Here is a 12,739-nt window from a genome sequence, read left to right as displayed (position 1 = left end):
CTTTGAATTAGTCTACCGTAAGTTAAGTGCCTATATACTCATGTTTTTTTTTAATGTGTTCTGCTGTAGTGCTTTAAAATTATTTTTATCTTGTTTTATTTTTTTAACTTTCCAAGTAGATCTGCCAGTAGCCAACATTTAATAGTTTGTTTGAAAATGCAACATTTTCCTCCTCGGAGCTGGTTCATTGTACTGTGTCTATGTGCTGGTCTTATTCTTTGAAATACATTGAAAAAGTAGTTTATACCCATTCTTCATAAAGTTCTTAGACACTGTTTTAATAGTCTCAGCAGTATATTACAGGTTTAAACTAATGTCCCACGGGTCTGCTAGCATAACATTCTGGTGCTCCGTGCTAGATTAAGCTGCAGCATATCGTTCTGGCCTTAGGCTGTCTTGAAATCACACCAAAGACCATGTGTGAGCATGATCATCAACCATGCGTTAAAGTGGTCACTTGTAAAACATAAAGTTAATGGGTTATATGTTGAGAAATTAGCAGTTTGGATCCCCGTTGTAAGATTGAATGGCCAGACATGCTGGATATGTTGTGGAATATTGATATGTGAGTTGTGTTTTGTTCCGCCTGATTATATGTTGGCCTGGGCAATATTTTTCAGTGCCCATTGATTATCATATTTTTCCACTGGAGATATTGATTTCCCCACAGAGATCACCTCGGGGAATTAACAGAGTAAATCATAATCCACGGGACGAAAATCATTTTCAGAGTTTTTTGCAGTTCAAAGCCTTCTCAGAACAATTCTAATAGCAAGGCGTCCCTGCTTCCAATTGGCCATTTGAACGCATGCCTGGCACTTTTATGATGTAAAGAGAGTGTTATGTTGTTTTGTTACCACATTCAGCCTAGCTACAGTTTCGTAGTAATCAAGGGGGACTTTCCTCCGAGCCCTTGGAAGGTGCCTGTTAATGTGTAGGCAAATGTACAGAGACTAGTTCACTTCGGATCATTTTCCCAGAGGCACCGAGGGCAAGGTGATATCATACTTGGTGCAGCGAGGCCCAGCCAGGATCTTAGGACCTTTTATCCACTGGACTGCTTCTGGCAACAAAATACTTCTCTCTGTCTGTCGCCCTTCCGTTCTGCTTTTGGTCAGGGCACATGTTACATATACCGCGTACATCTTACAAGACACATGCTTACTTTGAGATCCAACAATTACTGGACTAGACTGAGACTCATTGGAGAGAGTGGCAAACACCTTGATTTTTCTTTCTCTCCTTAATGTTGACTTTGAACACTGTACAAGCTAAAAGAACAAAGAACAGTTTACAGTTTATCTCCGCCAGGCGGGAGCCTGGAGAGGATTGCGTGTGTGTGTGTGTGTGTGTGTGTGTGTGTGTGTGTGTGTGTGTGTGTGTGTGTGTGTGTGCCTGTGCATGCGTGCGTGCGTGTGTCTGATTGTCTGCAGCTAATCTCGCATACTACTGGACCTATCAGCCTAATATTTTTTTTTTTCCTCACCCTTTTCCTCCCAAACTGTATCCGGCCCACTGCCACTCTCTTCCGAGCCATCCCACTCCACCCCCTCTGCTGATCCGGGGAGGGCTGCAGACTACCACATGCCTCCTCCGATACATGTGGAGTCGCCAGCCGCTTCTTTTCACTTGACAGTGAGGAGTTTCGCCAGGGAGACGTAGCGCATGGGAGGATCACGCTATTCCCACCAGTCCCCCCTCCCCCCTGAACAGGTGCCCTGGCCAACCAGAGGAGGCGCTAGTGCAGTGGCCAGGACACATACTCACATCCAACTTCCCACCCGCAGACACAGCCAGTTGTGTCTGAAGGGATGCCCGACCAAGCCGGAGGTAACACAGGGATTTGAACCGCCAATCCCCATGTTGGTAGGTAGCGGAATAGACCGCTACGCTACCCGGACGCCCAGCCTAATATTTTTTTTGTGCACAGTTATGACTCTATGATCAAGAACCCCTTGTGGTTGTGGCAGTTCAAAACCTTTTGAAAAATGTTTGCTCTCGCTACCGCCGCTCCTTCTCTTCGCTCACTCTCTAGCTCACTCGACCACCACTTCTCTCTCTCTCTCTCTCTCTCTCTCTCTCTCTCTCTCTCTCTCTCTCTCTCTCTCTCTCTCTCTCTCTCTCTCTCTCTCTCTCTCTCTCTCTCTCTCTCTCTGTCTGTCTGTCTGTCTTTCTCCCTCTCTCTCTCTCTCGCTCGTCCAAAGCCAGGGCTGACCTGTGGTTCTCCATGATTATAATAAGAAGGGATGGGAATGTATTATTAGCAGCACTCCGAAATTTAGATACATGCCTTTGCCAAACATTTTTACATTTTATAATAGTGTTATTGTCTTAGATTGGCGCTGATGGAAGTGTTATGACAGAAAAGTTTCAAAGTCTGGCCCTTGGATTTTCCTGCTGTTTAGGACCGCATGGCTTTTGCTGTGGCTTTTAATCACATAATGTGGCTGTGTTTAAAGGGCAGCTGATATTGCTGGTCATCTTGCAAGGCTTATTGTGGCTCTGGTCATGCCGGGTCCAGCAAAACATTTCAAGTGAACAGGCTGTGCAGGCTGAGAGTGATGAATTGGTGTTTTCAAAGCCCAACAAGAAAATTAGCATTAGTGTCACCTCAAGGTTTATTTGGGTGTTGCTTAGTAACACGATCATACAAGTGTTAACGTTGTTTTTGTGTGATTATCCTTTACAAGAAAGGCCACGGAACGACGACTTTGGAAACAAGTTGTTTTGCCTTAGTTTGAGGTCGATTTCAGTCCGCCCGCACAATTACACCACAAATTGGTTCACATAAAACTAGCCTCTAAGTATTTTCTTTATTTGTCCCTTATGAATGTTCTTGTTGGCAGCCGCACCGTGTTTCTGATCGAAAGCCTCCCGAGCTTTCTCATTGTTCTCTTCAACCAGAGTAATGATCTCACTGGCTTAACTTCTCAATCCTAAAATTAGCCTTTGGCATACTGAGAGCATACTTACTTTTTGCTAAGAAACCTATCCCCTGATCTGGCCATGCTCTCTGAAGGTTGGAGAAGGAACTGTTGTCTGTTTTTCCTGTCTTCTCATGGTCGAGATGAGGGAATTAGATTTAATTTTGCTGTTAACTGGGGTGACTAAAGGGGGGGGGGGTGAGAGAGCGGGGAGCGACATGGACAGTGCCATTCATACTGTGAATCTCAAAGGTAGGAGACGGTGTCTGGTGGCTGACAGAGCGCTGGAGTCGAGACAAGTTCTCACGAACTATTGGCTTTTGCTATGATCTCAACCACATTGTCTCAAGGAAAAGAAAAAAAAGGGGGGGGTTTGGGAATGAAAGACCAGATTTTCGGGTTGAGAGATAATTTTTTTTTTTTTTTTTGCGGAGACACAGAGAAAATATGTTTTGGGGAAAGAGTGAAAGGGGAGAGACTAATATATTTATGTCCGTACTCACATGTACAGAGAGAGAAATGATGAGAGACCCTCAAGCAGAACACAGTCATACGTTACCATAATCCCAGCCCAAGTAGCCTGATGGAAATCAGGCAGTTTTTATTGGCTGCCGTGCGAGAGCGGATAATATTTTCATTGTAGAGTTATTTATATAGTTTAATTTTTCTGGAAAAGTCAACAATTTATCAAGGTAATGAAGGTTGTAGAGGGGAAAGAAAACAACAAACGAAGGGAATAATGAGATAGTAGGGCCCCTTGAGGAGAATAGTTGTAATCTGTGGGGAGCAATTCTTGCCAGATATCAATAGTCCTGGTTTCTCCTAACACTTTGCCCAGACAAACCACTCTCACAGTGAGAGCGGAATTAGAGCGATCTGTGGGCAACGGCGGTGTCCTACGGTTGTCTTTACATATGCCTTTTTTCGCTGCTGTCATGAATAATGGGGGATCGGGTCTTGTTGATATTGGCTGTGGTTTTGTTGGTGGTGGGGGGTGTCAAGGTAAAAGCTGGGGATGGGATGTGGTTCATCAGACAGTGAATGGATTAGTGAGCGGTCTGGACAGAGTTCATAAGATGGGGGAAACTGGAGTGGATTAGAAATTGGATTGGGGGGTGATTTCATCAGGGACCTTTCAGAGGGGCCTCAGTGTCACCGGGAGAGGACATGTCTTCTGTTTTCATTCTTCATGTGTTGTGTCATGGTCTGGCTGGCAACAGCTCGCAAGCCTCTCATTCCTATCTTTTCTTTTCTGTTTTGTGTTTTCTCCCTCTCCTCCCATATCTTTTGTCACTTCACCTCTCCCTCTCTCCTCCCCTCTTTCTCTTGGCTGCTGCAATAGAGGCGTCAGAGCCTGTCTCCAAAGGCAGGGGCCTCACCACCACAGTAACCTTGACTGGTTCGGGGGCTTCCTTCAGTGGCTAACCTCAAATCTCCCAGCCTTGTAACGGAGCTTATACGAGAGAGGGAGGAAGAGAGAGATGGAGAAATCATTGGGCGTGTGTGTCTGGGTTTAGGGATGTGTGTACAGAAGGAGTAAAAAAGGACTGATTGCAGAACAGAGGTCTGAAAAACAGCCAGGCATCCCATAGCCGCCACTGCTTTATGTGGTGGCTTCAATAACTGCATTACAAATGGAGTCTGATAAATATTTAAATAAACACAGACCTGCATCCAAAACAAATAGGCAGACTGGTTATTAAGGAGCCTTGGTGTTGCCTCTGCACGCAGCTGTAACAGAATATACAACACTTCATCTCACTGTAAACCACTGGTAATAGGGAACATACCAGAGAGATAGCAGGCTGCATGGGAAATGCTGAATCCTTCAATGGGGCTGTTTTTATGGTTGAGTTGCTCAACCGCCGAATGGTAAATCTGATGTTGAGAACTTTTCACTGTTGTGGTGCCCGCGTTGCTTTATGTGACTTTTCAGAGCATCGGAGTGAATTGTGCAATGTGTGTGTGTGTGTGTGTGTTTGTGTTTGTGTGTGTGTGTGTGTGTGTGTGTGTGTGTGTGTGTGTGTGTGTGTGTGTGAGAACTCATGCGTGCTTCAGAGAATGTTTGCACTTGCTCTCACAATTCGTATGATGTGCGACTGACTCTCGCCACACACCCTCACACATTTTACAACCACGTTACAGCGGTGTGTCCGCAGCACATGAAGTGAGGCAATACCGTCCTGCTTCTCACCCAAGTCATTATGTCGTAATGGGTCCCTGCGCACTCTCCAATCACACTCTTTCTGAAGGCTTCAAAAAGCCCCGGCCTTTGACTTGCTGTGAGATGTGACGATTGGAGCTGTTAAAGAGGACGGATAATCATAAATAATCACTCTTAGAACATCAGCATGTTTATAGCAGACCACAGTGGCCCAGAGACAAGAATGTGAGAGCGAATCAGAGAAGAAGGGCGAAAACGGGAGAAGATGAGGGTGTATGGACTGAGAGTGTCGCCTCCAAATGGCCAAACACAGAGTGAGGAGAAGGACAGGGCCAGGATGGCACAAGGCAAGGGGAATAACCTTGCTTTAAGAGCACTCTGAGGACTTGTTAGGCCACGTTTCTCTTTCAGATGAATTAAGAGCTCTCCGTTCCCCCTGTCTTTCTCATTCTGTGCCTCTGCCTCCATCTCCCCCCAACCCCCCCGCCCCCCCTCTCAATGTTCTCTGGACGCCGCCAAGCCTGTAACTGCCCTCGTCCTCATTTTGACTCCGAGGTACATACCCACCTTCTCCCCTGCAAAAAAAAACGAGGGGCCGTCCACTCACTATAACAAGATGTGGCAGTTTCATTCCAAATAATGACCCTAAGATTAATGGACAGAGCCCTGGGATGGTATTAAAAACCAGCTGAGAGCTTCATGCAGACCGGCATGTAGTTTCAGCACACCCACCATCCAGCCCAACAAACTCTCTCTCTGCAGAACGACTTTCTTGTTTTGGCCATGCTCCAAAGTCACAAACCTGTGAAAATAATTCATCATGTTTTTTTTCTCTTTTGTCTCTATTTAAGGACGAGGTTAGTCATAAGGTCTTGGGGATTAGGTTTATAATCAAGTTTTTAGATGAAAACTGCAGGGTGAGCCAGCCTTTGAGGTTTGGCCAAGAAGTAACAGTCCTAGAAAAGTGATGGCCCTCTTTCTTGAGCAATGACTATGATTGATGGTATTCACATCAAACCTATGGGAAGCCAAGATCTCCAGGAGTTTTTATGGCAACAGCTTAGAGTGGGATAACTAGTATAGGGCCAGGGGGGAATAAGCTAAAGTTAATGATAATGGCTCTACCTGAGCGTGATTCAAGCTCTCTGCGCTAAGCTCCTCAGGAGTGTGCGTGAGATTTCACTGTGTGCACCGCGGTTTCTCTCTCCCATCCTTTGCTGAAACCGTTCAATTACAAACGCACACAGCCATGTGCTTACACACTGTATTAAATTAGGGCATTTGGATGACGCACTCATCAAGGAAATGAAAAAAAAAATACACATGCACATTCAAAAACATACCTAAACATCCACAGGAGAAGTGTGCGCACAGGCACACACACACACACACACACACACACACACACACACACACACAGAGCCAAAAAATTAGGGAATCAGGGTCCACTCCACCCTCATGCTTACGCTCTCACAATGTGTAATTGATTGTGGCTTTAAACGGGAGTGACACAGCATTGGTGTGTGACCAGAGCTGATGTTCTGTAGCTCAGCTGGTTCTCAGCAGGGCGGTCTCTGTTTACTTTAGGATTTCATGAATGATGATTGGTAAGGGTGTGAAAACTTCATGATATCATGATATTTTTTGGGGTCTGCTTTGTTAGTATGTGTTTTGTAGGGCAACTCTGTGTGCTTGTGTTTCTGTGTGCTTGTGTTTCTGTGTGTGTGTGTGTGTGTGGGTGGGTGGGTGGGTGCATGCTAGTTGTACTTTCTCATGCAGTAAGCCTCAGCAGGAAGTGTGAATGAGCTGTTTGGTTAGGATTAATATGTTTTTAGAGGGTATAGGGTATATTTAGAAGACTTACGTCAGTACTTGGGCCTCAGTATTGCCAATGATTACCACCTATAGAGTTGGAACACACACACACACACACACACACACACACACACACACACACACACACACACACACACACACACACACACACACACACACACACACACACACACAACTACATGCAAGCATGGAAATGCACAAAAAGACATGCCACATACTGGAGCTCGCCTTCACAAATAGAAGTACACATCGTGACAGCATTGCCTGCACCCACACAGTCCCAGAGTGAGCCCAGTCCCTGGTGTAAAGCCTCCCGAGTCTAGACAGCTGAGCCACATGACAGGCTGGAACAGCCACAGAACTCTGTCATGTCTATGGAACCCCCGCAGAGGAGAACAGGAAACAGTACTGTAATCCAGTGTGACAGGAATACTGTAACACACACAGATTCCCCTAAAACAAAATGCTATTGACAGGCCAATGATATCACAGTGGTTTGTGTAGCTCTCTACACACATTACACAATGGAAGATGGTCCATGAAACACAATCTATGCTGTCAAAGTCAATTTTTTGCCATTTGTCAGTGTGTGGGTATTCAGGAAGGGGACAAGTTTCTAGATATTGTAAGTTTTTGTGTACAAGGCTCACGGAGAGAGTAAGAAAAAGAGAGGGAGTATAGTGAGTATGGCATAGTATGGCATAACGGTGTAGTACAAACTGTACTGATTAAAAATCAAGTTCTCCTTCTTGGCCTGTCTCGGCCTATGCACATTATGAGAAAGGGTGAAAAAGGGGTATAATGTAGAGGACACTGATGGTGGTGTCGGGGGGGGGGGTGAAGGTGGTCATGCTGTAGTACATCACACCCTAGCTTCTCACAAGTCTACCTAGAGAGTTGAGTAGGCTAACAGCAGTGTATTGCGTTCTACTCGGCACGTAATTCATTGTGTTGGCGGCATCATATGTGCCTTTGATGCTTCCATATAAAGCAGGAATTTGTGGAGGGTTGATGGTAATGTGTATTTACCGTGGATGTAAGAAAAAGTAAAGATTTATCCCCCTCAGATCAGCCGTGTGATATGTCTCATTTTTTGTTTAATTTATCATGAGGGCAACCAGTTCTACCATCCTGAGCCCATACCATTTTTTTTCAGCTCAAAAATTATTAAAAAGAAAATAATTACTACCCCTTTAAGGATAATATGTAGTGATGCAATGCTTGAATGTAGGCATCATGACAAATACAATCCATTTCATAGTCCCTGAGTGCCAGAGGCACCTGGATGCTGACTGTGAGAAAATACTGTAAGAAAGTCCAGCCATGATGATCTTGAACTCCAGTCAGATTCCTTCTACACATGCACACATGCAGGATACACACACTTGTGACCTCAGTCAGTCAGTCCATATACACTCATACCCTCCCACCCGCAGGTTTTGGGCAGGTTGTCATGGTGACCACAGACCATGACAACTACCTACCCGTTCATCCATCTCCGCGGCAACACAGTCCCGTTGCCATGATGATGCCTATGGCTGTTGTTGCGATATTTGGGAGCATGGCGTCTGAGGAGGCATGGCAGGGCTGTGACATCAGTGCCATTTCATGACAACTGTGGGATAGAGCTGCTGAGCAAGGCAGACCTTTAAATCATGGAATATGTCTTAATGTGTCTTCAGAGACCCCCGCCTCCACCCCCACCCCACCTCTGACGCTCGCATGGAGTGCCGCTGAGCTCTGATGGCTTTAACATCCCCGGGCCTTAAGCTGAACTAGTAGAACATGTCTATTCTGTTCTTTCTCTCTCTCTCTCTCTCTCTCTCTCTCTCTCTCTCTCTCTCTCTCTCTCTCTCTCTCTCTGGTGTATCTGTTCTCCCTTTTTTCTTTCTCACCTCATATTCTCTGTTGCCCTCTCTCTGTCTCCACATTCTTGCTCCCTCTTTTCCATACCGGTCGCACACTGTAGGTGTATGTAAACCTTCAAGGTCCACGTGGTTGCTATAACGGCTAATAGGGGAGCTATTCCCGGGATGATTTGTGTGCTCGGCTGTTGCCATGAGTGTCAGCAAAGGCAAACATCCTTAGTCTGGACCACAACAGGAATCATAATGACATGTCATGTCTGGGACAGCGTGTGTGTGTGTGTGTGTGTGTGTGTGTGTGTGTGTGTGTGTGTGTGTGTGTGTGTGTGTGTGTGTGTGTGTGTGTGTGTGTGTGTGTGTGTGTGTGTATGGTCACTGCTCTTATGACTCCCACAGTGGCCCTCTATTACCCCTTTCCCCTCAGAGACAAGAAATTCTTAGTGCCAACATTACATCACCTCAATGAAGTGTCAATTAAACATCATATAACATGATATGGTACAGCAGATGAAAATAACAGTCAATTATGGAGAGAAAAGGGAATAGGGGCATATACTAAACCCTTTACATCTTTTTTTACAACATGACAAGATATTGCTTTTATGATTTCATCTTTTATAGCATTTTGTAAGACTGCGGTCACAAAGTTCAAGGGGTTCTTAAACTTTTCAACCAGTGACCCTGGTTGGGTGAATTCTACCGCTCTGTGATGTGTACTCAGTAGAACCAACTGGTACCTGTGAATCCCACCACGCACAGGCCTGCTGCTGTTTGGCTTATGACTTGTGACTGATTGTCTAAGAAATAGCATTTTAAAAGCAGTGCACATTATGACTTCAAATATCAATCTCTCTCTCTCTCGCTCTCTCTGTCTCTGTCTCTCTCTATCTATCTACCTATCTATCTATCAGAATCACGCCCCCTGTCCATCCCAATGAAGGTGATGCCTTGCAACACATCAGTGGACTCCTGGACCACCTCAGAGGAGAGAATGAAAGAGCTGATCGCCTATGCTTGGGATGCTGTGAAACGCCTGACTCTTCAGGTACACCGTCCAACTCTTTATCAGTGTGGCATGTGTGGAAATATGCAAGATACTGAGTGTGCACCCATGGTACTTTACAGGACTCTCATTGAACAAGAAGCTTATTATAGATGGACTTTGTGGCTCTCCATTTCCCTGTTATTCCCTCTATCATTGTTTCACATTGCTGGCAGCTAGTGGTCTGTCAGCATTATGTTTCCACTCCCTCTACAATTTCCCTCTCTGCCCCTTATCATCTCTTCTAACACTCATATTTATCTCACCCTCAGCACCAAATCCTCTGGTTTGCCAGTGAACACTAGGCTTCACATGTATTCATCTGCAGGGTAAAGCCTCCATCAGCCCTCTTTAATATCACTCAGAAATGTAGGGTTGTCACACACATTTATGAAGGCCGGGGTTGCAACATACTGTATTTCCCAGACTACAAGCCCAGACTATAAGTCGCAGTCAGCAAAAAATGCGTTGTTGTGAGGAAAAACCCGTATGAGTCGCTTCGGTGTATAGGTTATATGGTGGTACCATAGAAATTGAATTAGTAGAACAGACATTCAATTCAGCATAGCCGAATGGTCAAAGCGGTGGCCATATCTATTTGAACCGCTGCCATTGCAAAGAACTGTGACCATTGTAGCGGGCTAACTTCCGTATAAACCGACTTAAGGCAAGTTGCAGACCCCCCCCCCTCTTTTTTTTTTTGGTCATGGACTCACTGATGTGAGGTCTTGCAGTAACAGCCAAATGAGCAGTGGAGTAGTATGTGTGTTAGCACCATTACAACTAATACAATCGCCTTTTTCTTTTGAACTACTCAGATGACAATGGCAGACAGTTCAATGTCTGTTCTCCTCTCATTCAATTTCTATGGGTGGTACAGTATTTTCAGTTGAGTCAAGAGATTAAACAGTGTCATCTAATGGCTTTAGTTGAAGTGTAATGTATCCATCCAACAAAATGACATTGTATAAGTTGCTTTGGTATATTGGTCGCAGGACCAGCCAGATAAGTAAAAAAACCAGTGACTTATAGTCCGGGAAATACGGTAACACCATCGTAGACCAGCATCAATGTTTGTCCCTGTTTTGTTATACTCATCAACTCCCAAAACGTAACATGGCCTCTCCTCTCCTTTCTTCTCCTTTTTTCCACTAATTTTACTCCTTCTTTAGCGCTGACGTCTGTCCTGGCCCATTTCAGCTTAGCTCAGCTCTCACTGCATCTCTGACCATGTGGCTTGCAGGAATCTCTGTTAGCTGTTAGCCCATTAGCCTGTTTTGCATATAGTGCAGATACATACGTAGCGTCTCGTGTCTCTCTGCGGATGGCTGGCTTTTTGGTTGACTGACTGGCTGACTGGCTGTCCCCGTCTGTCTAACTGAATAGCTGGGTGGTTGACTGCTCCCATTGTGTGACTACTCATTGCATCTTGAGTAGACCAGTCAGTAGAGCCCACATCACAACCAGACCCATCTGAAGTACATCAGGAAGCGCTGACAAGTCTATGACAGGGTTCCTCTTGATGGAAGACCTCAGAGGATGTGCATGTGCACACGTGTGTGTGTGTGTGTGTGCGTGCGTACGTGCGTGCGTGCGTGCGTGCGTGCGTGTGTGTGCGCGCGCGCATATGTAGACATTCACGTATATTTTTGAGTGCGGAGCTTATACCTATCTAGTCAACCATCTTAATGTTCTTTAAGGTGTTTTTGGGTGTGTGTGTGTGCGTGCGTGCATGCATGCGTGTGTGTATGTGTGTGCGCATTTGTGTGAACGTGAGTGTACACCTGTATGTGTTGGCCACTTGCCGTTGATCTTTGGTGCATGTGCTTGATGAACCTTTGACAACAGTTGCTGTCTCTTCCCTCAACATTAAATAAGGTCAAGACAATGGTGCTGTAAGTCCAGCAACCAGGATTCATCCTGGTAGGACCACACAAACTGTTTCCGTTTAGACTTCAAAGAAATCGTGACGCACTTGGGTAGAAATAAAGCCCCAGTGCTGTGGTCCTATGTCAACCCATTGAGTTGTTTACAGTTCTTCAGCAAAACTTAACTCAAGCCTCTAATAGTTTGCTGAGCCCGTCATTGCCTCCGCTTTCCTCTGTCCCCCTCAGCCTCTATGACTGCGACCACACCATTTACTGTAGCAGCAATTAGGAAACAGGCTGTCCTGTTGACATGGGAGTGGAAGCCGACCAAACCGACCGGCCCAACAGCTGGTACCCCAGTCCTTGGAGATCCCCAAATTTAAACCACTCCATTTATTTTAGTGCGGTGTAAACAGAATACCTAATGGCTCACACTTCTGCTGCACATGTGCCCAATTTGGCATGCTGGCTCTCTTTCCGTCATTTGTGGTTAAGAGAGGAGCAAGAGGGAGAGCAAAAGGGTGACAGGGAGAGAGAGCGAGAGAGAGAGAGAGTTACAATAGTATTTATTATTCTATGGCTGCTGAGACCACTTAAGGCTGAGGTGGCTGTTTAAGGAAGAAGGAGAAGGGAGTAGCTGGAGACTTTGTAAATTGTTTTAAATCTCTCTTTGGGGTCCCGGATGTGCTCTTGTTTCTTTGTTTCTGGAATTTTATTCATATGTCCAACTATGGCTTGACTGTAGGATGCAGGGGGATTATACAAAGAAAGCCATTTTAAAGGTCCTACATTTTAAAAGAGAACTGATTGAACCCGGCAGCTGGAAGCTGGACCAATTGGCTAACTGCAGGGAATGGTTTAGATGATGACGACAATGCCGCACTGTATTTTGACAATGGCAACAATTGCTGTGCCAGGAGAAGTTAGTGTCAATGCTGCTACAGAATTAGTTTTATCAGAACAAGAGTTCATTACCTTGTTGAAAAATGAGCACAAAAATTGCCTTGAAGGCCTTTCTCAAACATAACTACCCACATCAA

General features: G+C 45.3%; 1 protein-coding gene across 1 annotated transcript in view; it reads left to right on the top strand.

The window, feature by feature from the left end:
* Positions 1-12,739, top strand: part of LOC130117622 (intermembrane lipid transfer protein VPS13B-like) — a 457,273-nt gene that overhangs the window by 180,469 nt on the left and 264,065 nt on the right. Inside the window, exon 22 of the mRNA XM_056285747.1 lies at positions 9,701-9,834. Within this exon, the coding sequence (XP_056141722.1) occupies positions 9,701-9,834 (134 nt within the window). The remainder of the gene's footprint in view (positions 1-9,700; positions 9,835-12,739) is intronic.

The sequence above is a fragment of the Lampris incognitus genome, chromosome 9 (genome assembly GCF_029633865.1).
Source record: "Lampris incognitus isolate fLamInc1 chromosome 9, fLamInc1.hap2, whole genome shotgun sequence".
In the NCBI taxonomy this organism is placed as follows: domain Eukaryota; kingdom Metazoa; phylum Chordata; class Actinopteri; order Lampriformes; family Lampridae; genus Lampris; species Lampris incognitus.
Note: the sequence above shows the minus strand (reverse complement) of the source record. Positions and strands in the feature narration are given on the sequence as shown.